The sequence below is a fragment of the Gavialis gangeticus genome, unplaced genomic scaffold (genome assembly GCF_001723915.1).
Source record: "Gavialis gangeticus isolate Ggan-Ray unplaced genomic scaffold, GavGan_comp1, whole genome shotgun sequence".
NCBI lineage: Eukaryota > Metazoa > Chordata > Crocodylia > Gavialidae > Gavialis > Gavialis gangeticus.
Genome location: NW_017729030.1, coordinates 9,872,056 through 9,892,091, shown reverse-complemented (window position 1 = coordinate 9,892,091; position 20,036 = coordinate 9,872,056). Strand labels below are relative to the sequence as shown.

The 20,036-nt window shown below is 40.4% G+C and overlaps 1 protein-coding gene across 5 annotated transcripts in view; it reads left to right on the top strand.

The window, feature by feature from the left end:
• Positions 1 to 20,036, top strand: part of TBCK (TBC1 domain containing kinase) — a 274,925-nt gene that overhangs the window by 246,105 nt on the left and 8,784 nt on the right. For 3 of the 5 annotated variants that reach the window (XM_019521932.1, XM_019521933.1, XM_019521936.1), the window contains one exon: positions 5,206 to 5,365. The exons of 1 other annotated variant lie outside the window; for it this stretch is intronic. In XM_019521932.1, the coding sequence (XP_019377477.1) occupies positions 5,206 to 5,365 (160 nt within the window). Of the gene's footprint in view, positions 1 to 5,205; positions 5,366 to 10,606; positions 10,786 to 20,036 lie in introns of those variants that run through there. One more of the 5 variants, XM_019521935.1, reaches the window with a different exon arrangement.

The window sequence follows — 20,036 nt, the reverse complement described above, 5'->3', positions numbered from 1 at the left end:
TTGCCTGCCTGAGGCAGGGGGTCGGACACGATCTTTCGGGGTCTCTTCCGACTCTATCTCTGAATCTATGAATGCCAGTCACTCCAATAGAACTTCCATACCGCATGTTGTCTAATTGTCACTGTTCTAGACATGCCAATGGAAATCTAAAAGTCTCTCACACAAGCAACGTCTAGCTAAGTGAGTCTCAGCAAGGGTGCCACCACAACCCAGGGTGCCAAGAGACCCTTTTAATGGTGCCATGTGATATTGGCACTGTTGGGTACGCAAACACCTACACATGATTCGCAAGACAAACCCAGAAATTTCAAATAAGGATTCATAGTGTCAAAAATATTGTGACCTGTTATCTTCATTGAGTTCTCTACAACAGAAGTATTTCTCTATTTTAAGTCCAAGGGGTACCTTTAATCTAGAAAGGTTGTGAGAACCACTGGGCTAGACGTACTGTAAACCGACCATTCCTGATGGTGATGTACCCATACACACTGCACTGGAGCAAGAAGGCTGCCTCCTAAACAGAAAGCAGCAGAGACAAATCCTTGACACCATGCAGGCAGGTTAATTGTTGAGTAACAATGTCATTTAGCCTGCCTCTTTGGCAATGGCTGCACAGTGTTTGGTTTAGGAGGCATTCTGCCCAGAGTAAAGCAGCATGTTTGGAGGTAGTGTTGCTGGGGCTGATAAAACTGTTGTATAGACGTGGTCATAGTTTCCCATATTCTTTTAGTGGGTTTGAGGTACTCAGTCTCCAGCTGTGATCATGTGAACATACCAAAAAATTGTTATGCAGTTGTTCTTCCTTTTATGCATTACTACCATATTTACCTACAATCCAAGACTATTTTGAATTTTAGATGAAACTCCCCCACCCCCCAATTACATTCTATGCATGGAATATGATACATTTCTTATAATTTTCCACCTAATTATTGGGGGGGGGGGGATCTTAAATTTATCCCTCACAACCGCTGCAGCAGGAAAAGCAGTGTAGGGGTGGGAGGCAGGTAGCTAGACGTCCAGCCCCTTGCCTTCCCATGCCTGTTGTCTGCCTGCCTCCCCCAGCCCCTGCCCACTCCTCAGCCACTTGCCCCTTCCCCAACCCTGATTACCTTCTGCAGGATCTCTAGCTCTGGGGCAGGCAGCAAGGCAAAAACAATGGTTGCAGCTCCAGGTTAGGTTGGGGTCTTGGTTGGAGCCACAGCTGAGGCAGAAATTTAAGCGGTAGAGGGGGGTGGGTAGGGAGGATTGACTGGCTTCAGTCTCCCCCACACTCCCCCTGAGCCTTGCACACACTGCAGGTCTTTCCCATATGCCCTCCCCACAGATGTCCCTTGTCCTTCCCTCTCCCCCTCACTGTTCTGTCTCCCCTGCGCTCCCCATGTTGTGTGCCACTTGCCACACGGCTTCAGCCAGCCCAGCCCAGGGCAGGTGGGGTTCCAGCTCTGGGCCCCGTGCCAGAGCCTCAGCAGCCACCTGCCCCAGTTGGTACTTGAATCCAAAATAAGACTCCCCCTCCCCCCCCATGTTGATTTGTGGGGGAAGGTGGGGAATCTCCTCTTGGAGTCACGTAAAAATGGTATTTCTTTAAAAAGTGAACTCCATGTTAATTAGTGTGCCAACAAGTAAATACCATCCCATTTCATTTTAATACTTTACTCCACCTGTGGTATCCTTTGTCTCACACCTTCATACTTCCACAAGAAAAAAAAAAGAAGAAGCCCAATTGCTTTTAACACAGTTTGGTGAGAAACCATGTAGTAATATAAATTGAAAAATTTTAAACAGGTGTCCTGCTTGTACCATTTTAAAGGGTCTTTAGCATGGTTTGCATGTTAGGCTGTACTTGGAAATGAAGGAACAGCTGTATTGTAATGAGGTACATGTTGTGAGCACAAGGTCTAGAGACGGTTCCTTTTCCAGATAGTTTTACAAGAGAAGACTTTTTAATGAAAATGTAATATATTCTAAGTAGTGTCTCTGTTTGCAGTTGAAAGCCAGCAGTTCTGTCTAAGCCTCATTTCATTAAGTATGTTGGCAGAAATACTGGCAATGTTCCATTCCTTTTATGAAAGTTAGCTAGCTAAGTACTCCATGTTCTTTAAGTCTGTTGCACAAAATCTCTGCCTTTTGTAATTATCTTAGTGATGGAATGGTTAAGATGGTCATTTAAGATTAGAAAGAATACAAATGACAAAAAATAGCAAGCCTGCATAGTTGGATACTAATGTCATTACCCTAAGTACAAGTCAATTTATTTACCCTGTCAGAAGGTTAGGGCGTTTGAACTGAGTATCTTATCATGCTCAGTATAAATAAAATCATGTTCTTCTGAAAAAAAACTCTCCTATTTAAAAAAAAAAAATGTCCTATGTAGCAGTAATGTATCCAGTTAGAGCTATAAATCAGAGCCTTTTTGTACCTTTCTTGGGGAAGAGGGAGTCTTTTTTGCCTTCCAATTAGAGGCAAATGACCTATAGTAATTAGTGAGATTTCTCTCATTAATCTTACAGAAATTTTTGTTTTGCTGTACTTTCCCACCACATCATAATGACAATCAAGCTTCATCTGTTCACACTTAATCACATTTTTAAAAATTATGCTAGTCTTAGTCTAAGTAGATTAATCTTAATGCCTTCCAAGCCAACTCATTTTAATTAAATCCTGGAATTTACTAGCCTTCTGTAAGTATAATTGAGTGACTAATCATCAGAATACTTTGTTTGCAGTATTTTCCACCCAACAAATTGACTGCTATACATTTAAAAAAAAAAAAAAAGTCTTGCCATGTTCGTATGCAAGAGAAAGAGATGCCTGTGAAAGTTTTAATAAGTCAGTAATAGATTACATGAACTCTTTAACTTCAGTTTGAGTTTTGAGCAAGTTTCCATTGTTAGTGAGACAATGCTCATCCTTTTTTAAAAGAACTCAGCATTAGGCTTTTAGACCATTTCTGAATAGGAAGACTAATGGACTTAAATGCAGGAATATGACATGCTGACCAGGTGTGAGTGAGGCTTTTGATAAAGTTTAGAAGAAACTTTTTAGATTACAACCTATCATGTGTATTGCCTTCCAATATATAAATGCAGATATAGATTTTGAGGGACTCAGTTTCTAATCCTTTTGATGTGCTTTTACCCTGTCTGTGAGGAGAAGTTTGTCATTGTATTCAAATGTCTATATTTTTGAGGTTAAAAAGGTGTAGTAAAAAAAATAATAACTTCAGTTCATAGCAGTGATTGGCACTGTATCAATGACCAACAAACACACAACTTCACACAGGCAATTGCCAGTACTCTCATTTTTTGGTACAAGAAGCTTTGTGTTCCAGGTACTAAATATTAAACTGCAGCCAGGGCAAAGTATCTGTTGTTTGTGGATGCAAAAATTTCATGGCTATTTAAATAATTAAACCTTTAAAAGGATGTCAGGCTGACAAAAGGCTAGATGATGTGTTCATGAACGTAAGACCCCTGGCACACATTCATGTCACTGGCACAGTGGGAACTGATCCCTGATCCCAACAACTGCATTTCCTACTATGCCACACATGCAGAAGCATAATTGTTGGGACTGAGGATCAGATCTAAATCACACCATTAATACTTGCCAGTGCAGGGGGACCCCAGGATTATAATCTTGCACTGGCAGATTGAAAGAAGAGTGCCCACAGGTCTATCCTGGCTGACAGTCAGCTGACTGTCAGCTGGCCCCTAGACCCTATCAGGGACTCCAGCCAGCTCCAGTATGGTCTGTGCTTAGAGCTGACAATGAGCTGATTGTTGGACCCGAGGCAAAAATCAGCTAATTGTCATTACCAGCCCAAGACTGTACCCAACCCAGTTCAAGCCCCCTAAGTGGCTGGTGGGAAAAGTACTTCTGGTCCACTTCTGGGTTCACCACTGAGCATGCTGGGGGCCCCCATGCTACTTCTGTGGGATGCTCCATCTGCCCCAGCGTTGCAGTGTTCACGAGCCGTGCCTGGTACCTTGAGATATGTAGAAAAAACATTTAAAGCTGTGTCTGTGACCAAACTGCTGATTCTCCAAATCGACATTAAATCTTCAGATTTGGATTCAGCTGAATCAAATCAGGGACAGTGATTCAAATAGACTAATCAAATCCAAACGAATCCGGAATCAAATAGGGCCTGTTTCGCACACCCCTGCTGTGATGCTCCAGCTCCCCATGTGCTACTTCTGTGGGCACCCCAGGAACTTAAAGCGGGTATGCACCTGGATTCTCAAGCAGTATACCTGCTTTTTAAAGGCCTTGGGCACAACGAGCCTTAGATGAGGAAAATGCTCCCTGGTGTTGAGCTCGTGGCACCCCCTGATCTGCCTCTGGGAGTTGGGTGGCATCACTGCATCCAGAACTCAGTGCTGCCCCCAACTCAGTCCCTCTGGTTGGGTGATGGATAGCTATATCCTGGACCCCTAGAGCTGCCCCATGCCACATCTCTGCACTCAGCTGAGCAGTGAGATTTGGTATGGGTCAGCCACAACATGCCATACATTCAATTTAACGCCTGATACAGACAAGCCACGAAGATGTTCCACCTTATATGTGGAGCATCCTTGTGGCACATTTGCTGTATTGTCATGTCCTAAATTGGCTTTAACATTTGGCCAGGTTGTTATTTATGGCACAGTTTACACCATACCTATGTCTTAAATCTAGTGTGTGCCAGGGCCCTACATTTTTCTTTTCACTGTGCATCTATGTACACATTGACCACTGCAGTGTTGGAAATAATTCTACCTGTCTTTTTTTTATATAAAACCACAAATAAATCTTTGCCCTGTTAGTTTTCACGTGAGCTAGCAGCTATTTTCAGTTTGAATAAACAGTAACTGCGATTCTCAATGTGCGTTAGCCCAAAAGGAATAAATTGGTTTGTGTCACATCAGGCAGAGGAGGGGACTTCTTAAAAGGAGGCAGCTTCTGTTTTAATTACTTCATCATTGGCAGTAGCAGTGAAGAAGGAAGTTCATTATTTGCACTTTGGTCAAAAACTGCATAGTACAAATTCTTAATTAAAATGCTTGCATATAACTCCCATTGACTTTCAGTGGCTGAAATGTCTTCATCTGTTTTGTGGTAGGCACTGTACAATGCTGTGCTAGGGTGCTGTACAGAAAGTGCGAGTATATCTAGAACATCTTTTCCATTGTGTTTTTTCTTAACTGTGTTCTCCTTCAGCTTTAACCGTGGCCACATTTCAGGCAGCATCAACATTTCATTTGGTTTGGCTTTCACAACAGAAGGAGAGCTCATCCAGTGCCCTGCTACTGCTACACTCCAGAGCTTTAAAGGAAGAGTTGTTGTAATTGTAGGACATGTGGTGAAGAACACAGCTGCTGTAAGTTTACTGTACTGCTGTAACATATACACACAGTATAAATGCTCCTCGCACCTGAATAGTAATGTCAAGGTATCAGTAAGTAAATATCACTAAGGACTTGGAAAACTGCTTCCACATAAATATTTTAGGACATGCTGGGGCTTCTTCATATCTCTTTCTAATTCAGAGAGGGGAAAAAATTAACTTCCAATGTCTGGAAAATGCCAGTGTTAGAAAGGACATCTGAAAATTGTTTGTTTGTTTTTACAGTTTTAAAACTTTATTTTGGCATATTTTCTAAATGGCCGATTTCTGAGTTTGCACTGGAGGAAGCCAATCTTGTGAATTAGCTGGCGTTTCTTGCCACTACTGTAGAATTACAAAAGGACTGGATGGGTAGGTAGAGGGGAGCTTGGGGTTCTTGCCAGGTCTAAAGAAAGTGAAAAACTCTATCTGGCTAGGAAAAAATAGAAACAACTTGCTGATCAGATTTCCAGTATCCTAGCCAATTTTCCCATGAGCATTGAAAGGGAAACAAGTGCTCACATGTGACACCTTTAAATATGTTGCTGATGGTGTTCAAGTGACTGCATTTTTAACTTTGTGGCAGTGGTGCTCTGTCTTGTCTGTACCTCTCCCTAGCTGAACATTTACAACATCATAAGCTAATGCAGCAAGGAGTGGAAGTGCCTTTTGTAGCATCTTTTCTCTGAGGTAAAATGAAGTTTGAAACTTTCCTTTTCTTTGTGAAATTCTGGAACACGTTCTCCTCTCCCTGCCCCCCCACAATTCCTCTGCAAGACACTCTGTGGCTTAGCTTGCTCTTTGTCCACAGGAGACACCTGAACCTAAAGCCATGATCTTACAAGACTTAAAATGGCTTGAATCCTCCTATGGCTAAACACCAAGGGACATATCTATTCTGGGGAATAGAAAAAACATTTTACTTAATGCAGGTTGGTCATTTGCAAAAGTAATTGAGATTGTTTAGATGGTATCAAAAAGAGGTTGCATTAAAATTTACAGTTCATCTAGCATAGTTTCATATCAGTGAGTATCTGTGACATCTCTAGGGATATGCATTTGAACTAAGTCAGTCTCTTGTTAATACTTCAGTGTGAAATGCATTTGCTCACAATAGGTTGCTGAAAGCTGACTACATAACTCTCTCTTTAGTGGACAAGTGCAAATGTATAATATACTGGGCGTGTCTACACATGCTTTAATATGCAGTTAGACTATTTTACTGTGCATTAAAGCGTTATGTGAAAAACTGACACTGCTAACACGCAATAAAATATTCTGCTGCGTGTTAAGCATCACTAAAAAAAAAGCATGCAAGTTTGCTAATGCGCAGCCTAATGCTCATTAATTTAGTACCTCATGTTGGAAAGCACTTGTACATGTTCCGGGGAGGGGGGGACACTACTTGGAACAGCTCCAAGAGCTGCTGTAATTAAAGCACTGCAGTGTCTTGTGTATCAGTGTCCCCCACTTCAAAATGGCAGAGGGGGTGCTCGAACTAAAGCTTATTTGATAAGCTTTAGCTTAAGCATCCTTGCTGCCATTTTGAAGCACGGAGATGCTGATCCATGTGATACGGAGGCTGGCTGGAGAATGGTAGTTACCAGGGATCCTAGTTTTCTCTGTTTTAAAAACCACAAATTCTCTTCTTTTAAAAAGAAGAGTTAAAATCCACAAGGTCCAGCCTGCCCCTGCCCCACACACAAATATGGAGGGTACATGCCCCCCATGTACTCCCCAGCAGTGCACGCAGCAGCAGCAGGGAGTCATCCCCCTCCCCCCAGACAAGCTGCCCGCAGCCCCATCCCACCTGTGACCCTGCAACCATGTATTCTGATCCTGCACCCCAAGCCCCACGCATTGCCCCAGCTGGGCAGCAACCCCAGCCCTGCCCAAATCCCTCCCTCCCTCACCATAGGGCCCTCCCCCCACTCAAGACCTTCCTGTGGGAGCTGCCCTTCAGGCTGACTGGTGGCCATGTGCATGTATTCATGCACATAGTGCCCCCCTAAAGATCACCCTTTTCCCATTCCCCCAGCCCCTTGCAGGCTGGAACTCTGCCAGCCTGCAAGGGGAAATTCACTGTTCCCTGTGGTTTTTTCTCCTCATTTAAAGGCAAAAATCCAGGGTTTTCTCTTTAAAATGAGAAAATTTGGGTTTTACCACGTTTTTCCCTGGGAAATGGGGAACTCAGATCCCTCATAATTACCACACTCCAGCAGACTCTATTAATTAAATCTTCTCGTACGCGCTGGAATTACAGTGCATCAAAGCAGCCTCACAGCACAACTAGAGACACCCACCAGGTGGTACTAAATTTAATGCACATTAGAAAAGGCATATTAGTGCCCATGTAGATGTGCCTACTGTGTGCCAAATGGAGATGATATAATGAGAGTTTTAAGTATTTAATAATATTCATCATTTTTTGAAGTTACATTTTAAAACACTAAACATCACTTCTTTCAATTATGGCTTTACCATTCACTAACCCTATGGGAATGGGGGTGGGAAAGGCAATCACTATGATGCTCAGTAATGACTCTGTCGTTGGAAACATTCTGTATTTTTGCAAGTCAGTTTTCAACAGCTGCCCTGAAGGATTAGTGTTAGAAATTGTATGTGAAACAGCATCAACTTGGGAGAGAGAGACAGAGAGAGAAGCAAGGTATCAGTGAGAGCTTGTCTGAGTAAAAACTGCAGCATTTGGCTGTACAGTCTGTGTTAACAGGGAGACTCTTCTTTCCACTTCCTTGAGGTGGTCTGCATACAAACAACCTTGGCCTTTTAGCCATTCTCTCACGTTTGTTTCACTTACTGTTTGCCATTGACAGAGGTGGAACTAGCAATTTTGGCGTCTTGGGCAGAGATGCTGTCGGACACCAGATAGCAGGGGTGCAAAGTTCTGCAGGATGTTGCTGGTGCCCCATTTGCCCCACCTAGTCTTAACTGTCTAATGACTAAGCATGTTGTGAAAAACGTACCCAGCATCTATTAGGACTGAAAATCTGACCCATTAACCAAGAGTGAAATATTTTTGTGCTGCAACATCTTCAAAACTATACTGTCTAAAATCTAAAGAAAATTGTGTTTGTTGGATGTATTTGAGAGTCATCTTTCTATTGAACAGTATTAATATAATGTTAATATTCAGGTTTTTTACAGTTCTTGAAAGCATGGCTGCTGCCCATGGAATTCTGTATAGCAATAAATACTTGGACTGACCAGTATTTTTTGTCCCACAAATCGGTCAAATACTAGAACCTCACTGATAGACTGATCAATGCTGTCCCTGTTAGATCTTTGTAGTTGATGTATGTCAGAACTCTCTGACCTTGAGTATACTCGGAAGGATCGTAACTCCTTGCTTCTCTATAAAATGTTCAAATGCCAGTTTCTTTCTGTGCAGTTGTATAGAATGGTTTACAGATGTTCATAAAATTTACTGAACCAAAATTGGCAGTTTGAAGACCAGACTAATCCAAAACAGTAGCTACTGCTTTTAACAAGGTTAGGATTCAGTGTTTTAGTCATTAATAGGGACCTATTAAATCACAGTTTTGCGATTTTCACGGAAACCATGAAAAAGGCAGCTTTTGCAATCACCATGAAAAATGACATTTCCTGCAATTTTGCACAGAATTGTGCAATGCAAAAAACACAGCAGTCGCTCCAGCCATAGAGCACATGGCCTGAGAGGCAGCTACTGAGAGGCTGAGCCTAGTGATGTAGGCTCAGTGAAGATGCCAGTCAGGAAATCTAAAGAGTTTCAGTGCCATCTTTTAAGAAGCCAGATGCAGTGCTGCAGTCTGAAGATGTATGAAAATAAATCCAAGAAATCTAAATGCATTTCAGCTCAGGATCATGTAAGGCAGTTCCCTATAAGAACCTTGCATGCAGATGATGGTAAATTGTTTTGTTCATCATGCAGTGCACCTCTGGATGTGTCAAGGAAAAGCAATTGATTGGCATTTGGAGTCCAAATCACATATAAACCAAAAGGCCACTGCGGAAGCTGAGGATTAGAGCAAGAAACAAATAACTATGTACTCAGTCTTTAAAAGAACAATTGAAAACAGTTTGACAAGAAGAGAGGCTGCATTTGCAGCAGTGGAAGCATTCACAACCTCCAACATTCCTTGTAGAAAATTGATAACACTAAATTAAGGGGCTACTTGAACAAACATGTGCCAAATGCTAGCAGTTTCCCATGTGTGAATAAACTTTGCCAAGATTATCTACCATGAGTAATTGCTTTGCATGTTCAGTCTACAAAATGTGCATTGGCAGAATATGAATCAATCTCGATTGTAGCAGAAGAAGCAACAGATGCCCAAGATAACTGTTCTGCACATTTTATTTGTACCTGGGAGCTGAACAGACCACAACCTGCCTGTTTTTCAAACAAGAGACAGTTCATCTCACATCTGTCAAACTTTCTACTGTGTAACAAGCTGTAGTGAAGGCTGTTGTAAACTATGGCTTAGAATTTAACAAAATCTCAGTGTTTGTCAGGTAGTGCTATGTATATGTGCAAAGCTTTCTCCATGGAATGATCCCCAACACAATTCACATCACCTGCAGTCCTTTCTTTAGTAAGTGACATCTGGTGCATATGTTTTCCTGATGCGGATAACGCGGTTTCCTCATTTTAAAAAGTGTTCAAACATTGCACAGGCTATAAGCTTCGACACCCGAAGTCCATCACCAATCGAAGCGGGGATCTACACGTGACTGTCAGTTCCACAAGAGCCAGTACTTACAAGGTGGAATTTGTAGCTTAATGCACTTCGTTACCACACAAAGAATATGAAGTACTACCAGCTTAAACTACATGATCTCTTAAGACAGTGAGACATTGCACATCAAGTTTAAATTTGCAGCGAGAAATATGAACCAGTTCATGGAGCTTCTGACATGGTTTGAAAGCTGGCAGGCTTTGATCTAACCAAGCACAACAAGCTGATGGATTTGATAAGTTGGGTTGAAGACATGGCATAAGAACAACTCTGAAACTATCAATGTGAAAACCAGCGGAGATGAGAACTGTTCCAGGAAATAGCCACAAATTTGAATTAGTAGTACAAATATGATCAGTTACTAACACACGATCAGCTTACATGTTACATGAATTGTTTTACTAAACAGTTACTAAAAAAAGATCAATTTAAACAACTAGCTACCATCTTTTTTTTTTTTCTTTTTTAAGAGTTTGAATTTTTTTACCCCAATCAGGAACCTCTTTGAGTTTTGACCCTCAGCTACTGAAATGAATCCCTGGATGGCAAAAAGAGCATGACAAAGAACATGCTGCTTGTATGAACGTTGACACAGAGTGCCAGATGCCTTTTGACTTTGACTGTGACTGTTTTGGGAGTCCATTTCCAGTCAGTTTCCACATCTCTACAACTTGGCAAAACACTGCCTTACCACTGCAACAAATTCAGTGGATGCAGAATGTGATCTCAGTGTATGGACAAATGTTCACACTGCAAAGACAAAGGATGTCAACTGCCAATGCTGCTAGATGCTGCATGCTAGCGTTTAACAACTAACAGGAATTGTTTCTATCAAGGTTAGCATCGTTTAGTATTACTAAACTTTTTGTAGAACACTAAGAATAAATGATGATTAGTTGTAATTCATATTGTGTAAAATTTATGTTCATAATATATTTCAATTTGGATTAAAATGTAATACTTAGATGTATAATAATGCAGTAATTTATTTGATATTTTCATGGGCTTTGCTACCTAATTACATCATGGTTTTTGCCTGTCAGCCAATTGCCAGCAAGGGCCAGGGCCACTAGAGCCTTTCAGCCAATCAGTAGTGAAGGGGCCATGAAATCAGCTCCATACGCTGAGTGGCCCACAAATCCTGTTGTCTCACCACAGTTTAAATAGGTCCCTAATCATTAATACAAAAAGTAAGAACCACAAGTATGGAAACCAAATAGAATTTTGTACAGTTAAGTTTCAATAAGCTCTTATTTTTTAAAAAATAGAATATTGCAAACTAAGTTGTTTAATTCTGAGTAAAAATAAATTATCCTCTAATAGTTTAACTCTTATAAAGATCATTTCAGAATGTGATATTCCAAAAAAGCACTGAAAAGATCAGGTTATATTGTTTAAATATATAGAGCAGTGTTCGTCTCTAGATTAAAAACACCTCTGAATAGACTCGTTACATCACTCAGAAAATGCCAGCTCGTAGTTTTGACAACAGAAAGTTATAGAGCTTTTTTCCTGTTGCAAAGAACTCAGAAAGACCACCACACTGGATTTCTATTTGAAATCTCTGGATTTACCTTGTGACTCATGGTGGAAAATCTCATTGTATTGCACCCTTGAAAGGATCTCAAGGCACCCTCGTTGAGAATCACTAATAGGATAGAAGCAATGAATATGAAAAATGTATTTTATTAAAGTGACCAGCTGTCAACTGAAGGCAGAAGATTACATTTTTATTTTCCATTAGTAGCCTGTCCTGTGTCATTAGAAGCACTAAAAGTTGGTTATTGAAAGCTTGACACAGAACACTTCCTTCCCCCTCCTGCCTCTCTGTATGTTTTATACTTGATTTTGCTCCTCATTCTGAAACGCATAAATTGGCTTTAGAAAGTGCTTTCTTTCCAAGTAGACAAACGCATTGCTTTCAGCAGGAGTCAAGGGAACACAGCAATGGCAGTAGCTCCAGTTTAGTTTTGGCTTCAGACACTTGCCGAGGCCTGGATTAAGCTCTGCTAAATCCTACTTGTCAATAAACCCCTTAATTGACTTCTCCCTAAAGGTTAAATGACTATTTTGTCTGCTGACCAAGTGTGCCATTAGCTGTCTAAAATTAGCATAAGGAGACACTGGGACTGGGACTGGGACTGGAGCTGTGTGGGGTCAATTTAACGACAGGAGTTGTAGCCCTCGAGAATGTTTATCGCTACAGTTTTTCTTGCTACTGGCATGTTAGGAAGAATTAAGTGTTCGGGCTTTCAGATGAAAGATGTGACAGTGTGTTCCACTGTCAACCTGATTCATGCATCAACCTTTTCCCATATCCAGTCATGGGAATACTGGGATTTGGAAGTGTGCAAGAGGAGTCCTTTTTTAACATATGGCTGGTGGAATTTCAGTGCTTATTAACTCATTGATCTCTGTCATTCTCCGAGCATGAAGGTTGGAGAGTGAATGGTGCCTCCATAATGTATAAAGAGGTAGTTAGCCATGCTAGTCTGAAGTCAGGCAGGGTATCTGAAGAAGTAATCCATGCTGCTTACAAAAGCTTATGCATCTCTGATTTAGTTAATCTCTAAGGTGCAAATCTGCCTTGCCTTCTTCAATAACATAAGTCTTACAAGCGAGGCAGGGGGCTCATTTTTTCTGTCAGAGGAGGGTACCACTTCCTGCCTCCCACCGCAGAATCCTACTGGCTTTTTATCCCTGTTCCAGCCAGGTTCACTGATGTTAGAAGAGACTGAATGATTTCATTGTTTAACTTAATTCTTGGTTTCAGGTGCATGCTATGCCAGAAAAACATTTCAGACCACCATTTTTTTCAGGTGGTAATAATTTGAATACAGAGTAGACAAACTTAGTACTGTACAGTGCACCATTTCTTAGCTGTGAAGCGATCCTATTACATTATAGTAGCTTTTATATAACTAGTTTCTTAGTCTGTTGGGCATAATAATTAGGAATGCACCTCCTTTTTTTCTTACTGTGATGAGGATATAGGATTTCAATATTGAGAGAGAGCTGGTGAGCTACAAGTCTGAGGTAAATGAATCAGCAGCCTAGTGTTTCATATAGTCACGTGATGAATTTTTATAGTTGGGGTGTGCAATTCCAGTCATTGCAATTAATTATTTTGATCTGGAAAGTCATTCCTTTATCTAGATCACTTTCTAAATCATTTTTAAAATTCAAGTACAATAATGCAGGTTCCAGTTTGTCACATAGTTATATGATAAGATCTATGAATTCTCTCCAAGGCAAAGATAAGGCTTTGTATTGAGATCTACCTGACCTTTGACACAGCATGAGGAAAGGCGTTAAATTTAGTCTCCTTTTAATAAGATGCATTCCTGACCTAAGCAAAGGTCTCTTTCCCATGAAACTGTCATGTTTTTAAATGTGCATAGTGATCCTTTTGCATGTGAACCGATCCAGTTGATAGCAACAGAATATAGTTGTTTTGATGGCATTGAGAGACTAGTACCACAACACATTTTTGCTCAGGTATTTTTTCTGGAACAGAAAAGTATGAATGTGATCTAATATATCACTATGTATTTACTCGCCATGCTTTAGCAAAATGTAAAATGTCAGCATGTCTCCAGTTTGTCTTAAAACAATTTTTTTTTTTGCTAATTTTTTGCAGTGGAATACACATTCAAGTTAGGCAAGGCATTCATTGCGCAGTCCTTCATGTTGTTAATCAGTGTTCTCGTTCCTAATTCTTCTAACGCAGCACCAAACGTGCTTCTGAAAGCACATTTTTACTTCTGCACAACTTGATGATCTTAACTTTATGAAGGCTGGGATTTTCAAAGGAGCATAAAGCAAGTGCCTATTTCCCACTGAATTTCAGGGGAATTTTGCTGCTTAGTTTACTTGGTGTCTATTGAAAATGCCAGCCAGAGAGAGTAGTCTCTGCAAGGTAAAGCTATGTTTCAAAAAATAAATACTATATGTCCTTTCGTACCCATTAGTAATTTAAATAAACATGAAATGGTTGTCCCTGAATTATCACTCAGGTGATCTTACAGGGCAGAATCACAAATGTATTTAAAGATGCCAATTGGGAATTTTACAAAATCAGGCAAATCATGTTTTAGTACAGTTGACAAGGCTGGCCTGCAGGGAATTAGGAATGGCCTGTGAATGCCCTTGATAGTCTTGTTATGGGGCAAATTCGCATTTGGATAGAATGGAACAAAAAGTAAGATTTAGGGCTTGTCATAATTCTCCAAAATGTCCTTCTTTTAGCTATTGACTTAGCTTAATTTAGTAATGGTGCCTTTATCAATGATTCAGAGCCTATTATAGTCAATAAAAGTCTTTTTTTAAAGTTCAATGGGCTTTGAATCAAGCTGTTGTATTGGGGGGGGAGAGAAATTTATTTAGTTGACAGCAATTCCCACATATTAAATAAAATATATATGGCCTGGATTTTGGTCTGGAACTGCTAGCCTCCAGGTGTTTCTTTAAAGAGCTCTACCTCGGGAGTTGATGTTCAGAAACTAGCAAGTGCCATGTGTAGCCCTGTTACAGGTCTCCCAGTCAGTATGTCTGTCATTTCAAATGGAGACTTGAATCACTGTCTAATGCCAGCATTTGCTTAAACTAAAAAAGGGTTTTTATGACTGAGCAGTTTTAAAACATTTTCAAACAGTAAGAGCCATCCTTAGGTGCACAAAAATGTGTTGGGTTTTTAAAAAAAAAATTTGAAGTGCATGGAGAGGAGAATGGTAAAATGGTATTTTCATTGTTACTGTTTCATCAATGACTCGCTGCCTGGATGTGGGGCATTTCTTTTTTTCTTTTTTTTTTTTTTAAAGTATTCTGATCTGTACAAATTAGCTCTATTACAAAAAACAATCTTATGGACTGAGTTACCTTTCATTTTCTTTTTACTTTCCTAAGTAGAAGATTCAGAATGTGTGAGAGGAGGTCTTAAGTTTATTGCTGTATTAAGGGAAACTTTGGTGCATTTTCTTTCAGATATGTTGTACCTGGTAAAGCTGACTTCGTTCAGAAAATAGCTGTCAATTTGTGTGGAATAATGGGTTACTTTCAAACCTCTGTGGTATAACAACCATAGAGCTATATAATTGTAGTAATGGAATGAAAAGAGCTTGTTCTTTACCAGTTCAGTATGTGAAGAATTCCCCCTTGATCTTGTTAGAACAATAAGTGCATTTTTAACATACTCCATGTTTATAGTTAGCTTTCTTCCTTATCTCCTGTACTTTCCTGCCTTTCAGTGTGTGCTAGAACTTTTATAGTCAGCATCAAATGATGATGCCTAGATATAGAGTTTTTTGTTTTGAATGTTCCTATAACCTGGGTATCGGAGTTTAATGTCCTATCCGTGGAGCATCTTAGTATTAAAAGTAGTTGGACTAAAAATACCTTCTCAAGTAGAGGAATTGCATGTCTCCCTAGTAACAGGGAAAGCGTGTTCATAGGGACAATTTCATATTTCTACATATTTTTCTCTACTTGTTGAAAGTACACTTCAGTTAAGCAGTTAGAGTTTTACAGAAAAGTAGCCTGCGGTCCCTCAGCTGAAGCTTCTATAATGTGTGTTTACAAAGCAATAAAAAAATGTTTGAGAAGTCTTGTGCAAGTCTACAGGTAATACACAGTTTGGCCAAGGGAAGCCTCTTCCCCTTTATTAAAGTAATATACCCTGATTCATAGATGTTGGGTCAGAAGGGACCTTAGCAGATCGAGTCTGACCCCCTGCTCTGATTCTTCCAGTATGTAGCTTTTCATCTACATGCATTTTGTCATGGCATTCTTTTGCCTTGATATTCTGGTACAATATGTCATTCCTCCTCCCCTTTAATTACTCCCTGCCATAGGGACATCTGTGAAAGTGAGATGTTTAAACATTGCTTCCCTCCTGGCTGGCCTGCAGGAAACTAGGAATGGCTGTAATCCATTATAGTTCAAAACTGTGCTTTGTCACTGGGCTTTGTATTGTATACATTCTGAAAGCATGATGTGTCTAATGTAATACAACCAGCACACTTGAAAGCTGTAAATGTACTTCTCAGAGTGGTCTCATATAAACACATCTTGATAAATGATCCAGAGAAAAATCTGTTTTTCCAGTCAGTATGAACATCATTTCAGGTCCTGATACATGATGGTACTTAAATAATGGAAAGAAGCGGCAAGACCCTCTAGGTATGTTAGTATGGAGAGCTGTGCAAAGATAGCACAAAATACTGAGTGTGCAGTCAAATTTTAATATGAATTTGCTTCAACACTACCTATGCCACTTCTGGATTTCATAAATATCTGAATGAGTGAGTGAGTCTGTCTGGAATGCTTTCAGAAGTGAAATAAGATTTGCAGGTTCAATTATTTACCATGGGCAGGGTGTATCTTACATAGAATTGATTGATGTTTAAGGATCCAGGGAGCAGGATTAACCACGCCATTCCAAGACCTTCCTTTACACTTCACATATGTGTATTATTTGCTGTAAATATGAGAAGAGGAAACTGAATCAAAATCTTTGTGTTGTAGTGAAATCATAGCAGCCTACCTTTTCTGGAAACAATGCCTTGAACAAAGCCTGTGACACAGATAAAGAAAGCTTTTTAGCTTTTTTGACACTCCACAATTCTAACTATCTGCTGCCTGTTTCTGAGATAACACTTCCCTAATCAAGAACCAGAAATAGTAAGGTTAGGTATAGACATTCAGGGAAGTTAAGGGGAGATTAGGTCATATTAAAAATGGCCACCCCATCTAACTTAGTTACTCCATTTGCAGACCTTACACTTGCATTGACCTAAGTAGGGATTGAAATGTGAACTGTACAGAAGTTCAGGAAGTTTAGATCAATCTGAAAATGGGTGACCTGATCCAAGTTAACCCTACCTCCAAGGTAGTCCTAACTTACAGTGGATCAGGTGATACTGATTTACCTGCACTTCTATACAGTTCCCAGTGCAGCCCCGAGGACTGGGAAAGCCCAGCTGCTGGTCCCAGGTCTGAGGCTGTGCTTTTCCTACCCTACCCTTGGTACCAGGCTATTTTTAGCCCCCCAGTCCCCACCCATTTCCCCAACTGGACAGCCCTCCTCCCTGCCCCCCCACCATGGACCAGCCAGTCCCCATTCCTGAGCTCACAACCCCCCCATCCTGCAAGTCCCCCAAAGACCCCACTTTCCTTCCTGCTAGCCCCTCATCCCAACTTACCTTTGATTGGGTGGCCATTTTTAACTCTATCTAACCTCCCCCTAACGTCCCTGAATGTCTGTGCAAACCCTGTGAGTCTTTTATTTATTTGTATATATATGGTGTAGTGCAAAGTATGCCACTCCTCACTATTTTTGTCCTCTGTGCTGTCAGCCTCTCTGTAAATCATGTTACTTTTCATAAAAAAAAGTGTAAGTAGGGGTTTAGCTTTAGACACATACTTTAAAAATGTATCATAGTACTTAAAAAGGAAATATGCCCTTAGATGCAATGATTACTCTGATAGAATGAAAGTAATAGGATGAGAGCATGGGGGAGACTAATCTTGTGTTTTCTGGAATTAAAACATTAGTTGCTAGCACCTGTAATAAAAAATCCATAAGAGGGGGGCAGAAGATCATGTTGTTTTTACTGTATCCTCTTGTCTGTTTGTTAATTCTTAAAATCATTTTGTGAAAAATATTAACTTTCTCATTATCACTTAATTTAAGAGATCAGAGAATACATCAACAGCATGACTTTTTGTACAAATCTGTAGGCTATGAAAAGGGCTTGGAAGTCCATGTAAATATTTGAAATGATCTTTCCTCTCCTTCCCCCTTGAGCAGTATGCATGCCAGAAATAACTCTTTCACCTTTTTTGATAAGACAGTACACTTTGGCAAGCTAAGATAGCAGGTGGTGTTGGAACATCTCTCTGCATAGTTCCATCTCTGATCTTACAATGAGAAGGTCCTACAGAAACTCCTGTTTCTGTTTGTGTCTATGTACAATAAGCCAGAACAAGTGCACACAAGAATAAGCAGATAAGAAGTCAATGTCATACAATACCAGAAAATGCAATTGCGATTAACTTTAATTAGATCAAATAGTTCATCTAAGGCCAAATCCTTGCCCTTTCCTGCTCTGCAGCATTAAGCCAGCATATTCAGCAATGCTGCAGAGTTTATTTTGTGTCTGAGTAGCCTGGGCTCTCCCTTGCAGGATGTTAAATGCAGGAAGTTGAAAGCAAGTATATGTTGCTTTTCATCATTGTGAAACTGTACAGTGTAGAAAAGTGTATGCGTCTTTCCATGGCAACTACAAAATGAAAAATATGTTCATGGTATTTCAAAGTTGTGTGTTTCTTTAAATACATCTAAAGCCCCCTGAATCTTGATTCCTGCAGCAGCTGTGCAGCAGATATTTTCCAGGGCTAATGGTAATTTTCCCATGCAAAGCATAGAAAGAAGGGAACAGGAAGTCAAAATACAGTGGAAATGTCTTGACATTATGGTCCCAAATCTAAGTAGTCCTGTGTACTGCTCTGTCACAATTTCACACTGGGATCAACTGACCTCGTTTGGCCAATATGGAGACTGACTAGATGCAGGTAAGCGGTTAATAAACTTCATATTCCTGCAACACAGGTCTCACTTGGCCAAAAACTAAGCAGTGTCATTGTTTAGTGAGGCCTTCTACTGCTTTATTTTCTACTCATTTATGTAAGGCAGTTGGACACAATCCAGCTGCCATGGTCTGTGATCTTGTTGTTTGACTTTGTGTTTCTCTGGAGATCAGAGGTAAGCCCTGTCATGGGATTTCTGAGTAATCTCTCCCACTTTTCCAAATGCCTACTGTGACATCTCTAGCCCTTCTCCTGCCTGAAACCCCTGCATACTGTTGCAGTTAATTGTTCATTAGAATCAGTTCCTTTTTTGAATTTTCTATCTGCTGTCTTCACCTGCTAAAGTTCTTACTCTTGCTTTGTTTCCATCTCACTGCCACTTTCCCACTTTCCTGAGTACTTTAATTTTCCTTGTCCTATAATGTTGTTCTGTTCCTCAGACCACCCAGCTAGCTGATGCTGGCCCCCCACTCCCTGCACACTGCACTTTCCCCATTTGTTCCAAGTTTTCTCCATAGTTGCCATGGGGCTCTTGTGACAAAGAGCTTCCTCAGTAAGCCTGCAGGTTTTAAAGGAATCATTTATCATATATGCATTAAAAGCCTCTTTCTATCTATACTCTTGATTACAGAGGCATTGGCAAAGCGTATTATAGCACAAGATTTGTGATATACAAACCCTGAATAAGAAGCAGTTATGTATGATGTATGGTTTTGGCCTGTTATGACCAGTGGATTAAAAAACATGGAGCAAAGATCCTATTTGTGGTAAAAATGTAAAAGTTAGGTAGGTAGATAGATAGATAAGTAATGCTTCATGCCGTATCTATCTATCTGTCTTATCTATGAGATGAGGAATGTACAATATATTTTCAATATATTGCTAAATATAGTATGCTTCTGCTTTCACCCCCCACCCCAAAAACACACATGTATGCTTCATCCCTGTTGCATTTAATGATTTGTATGTGTTTGCCTGATGACCATAATGAGATGGGGAAAGGTCAGAACACTCTTCAGTAATACCTCAGAGGCAGCTCTGAATCAAAGCGCTTTCTCTGATCCAGAGAATGCATGGTATTTATTCCTCTTGCATGTTGGCACCGCTTGACAGTTAATCTCCCATCTTGCTTGATAGATTGCACAGTTTTTCATTTTCATCTCCTGAATATTCCGTTGACTGACACAAACCAGTGAAACCAAAGAAACAAGCACCAGTAGAACTTGCCTTTGGCCTTCCCTAGGGCCATACCTCCAACAGACATGACACTGGAAATTTCCTGACTGTGATCAGCTGTGACCCCTTACTCTGTTTGAGCAAGTATTCTTGGTCACAGGATC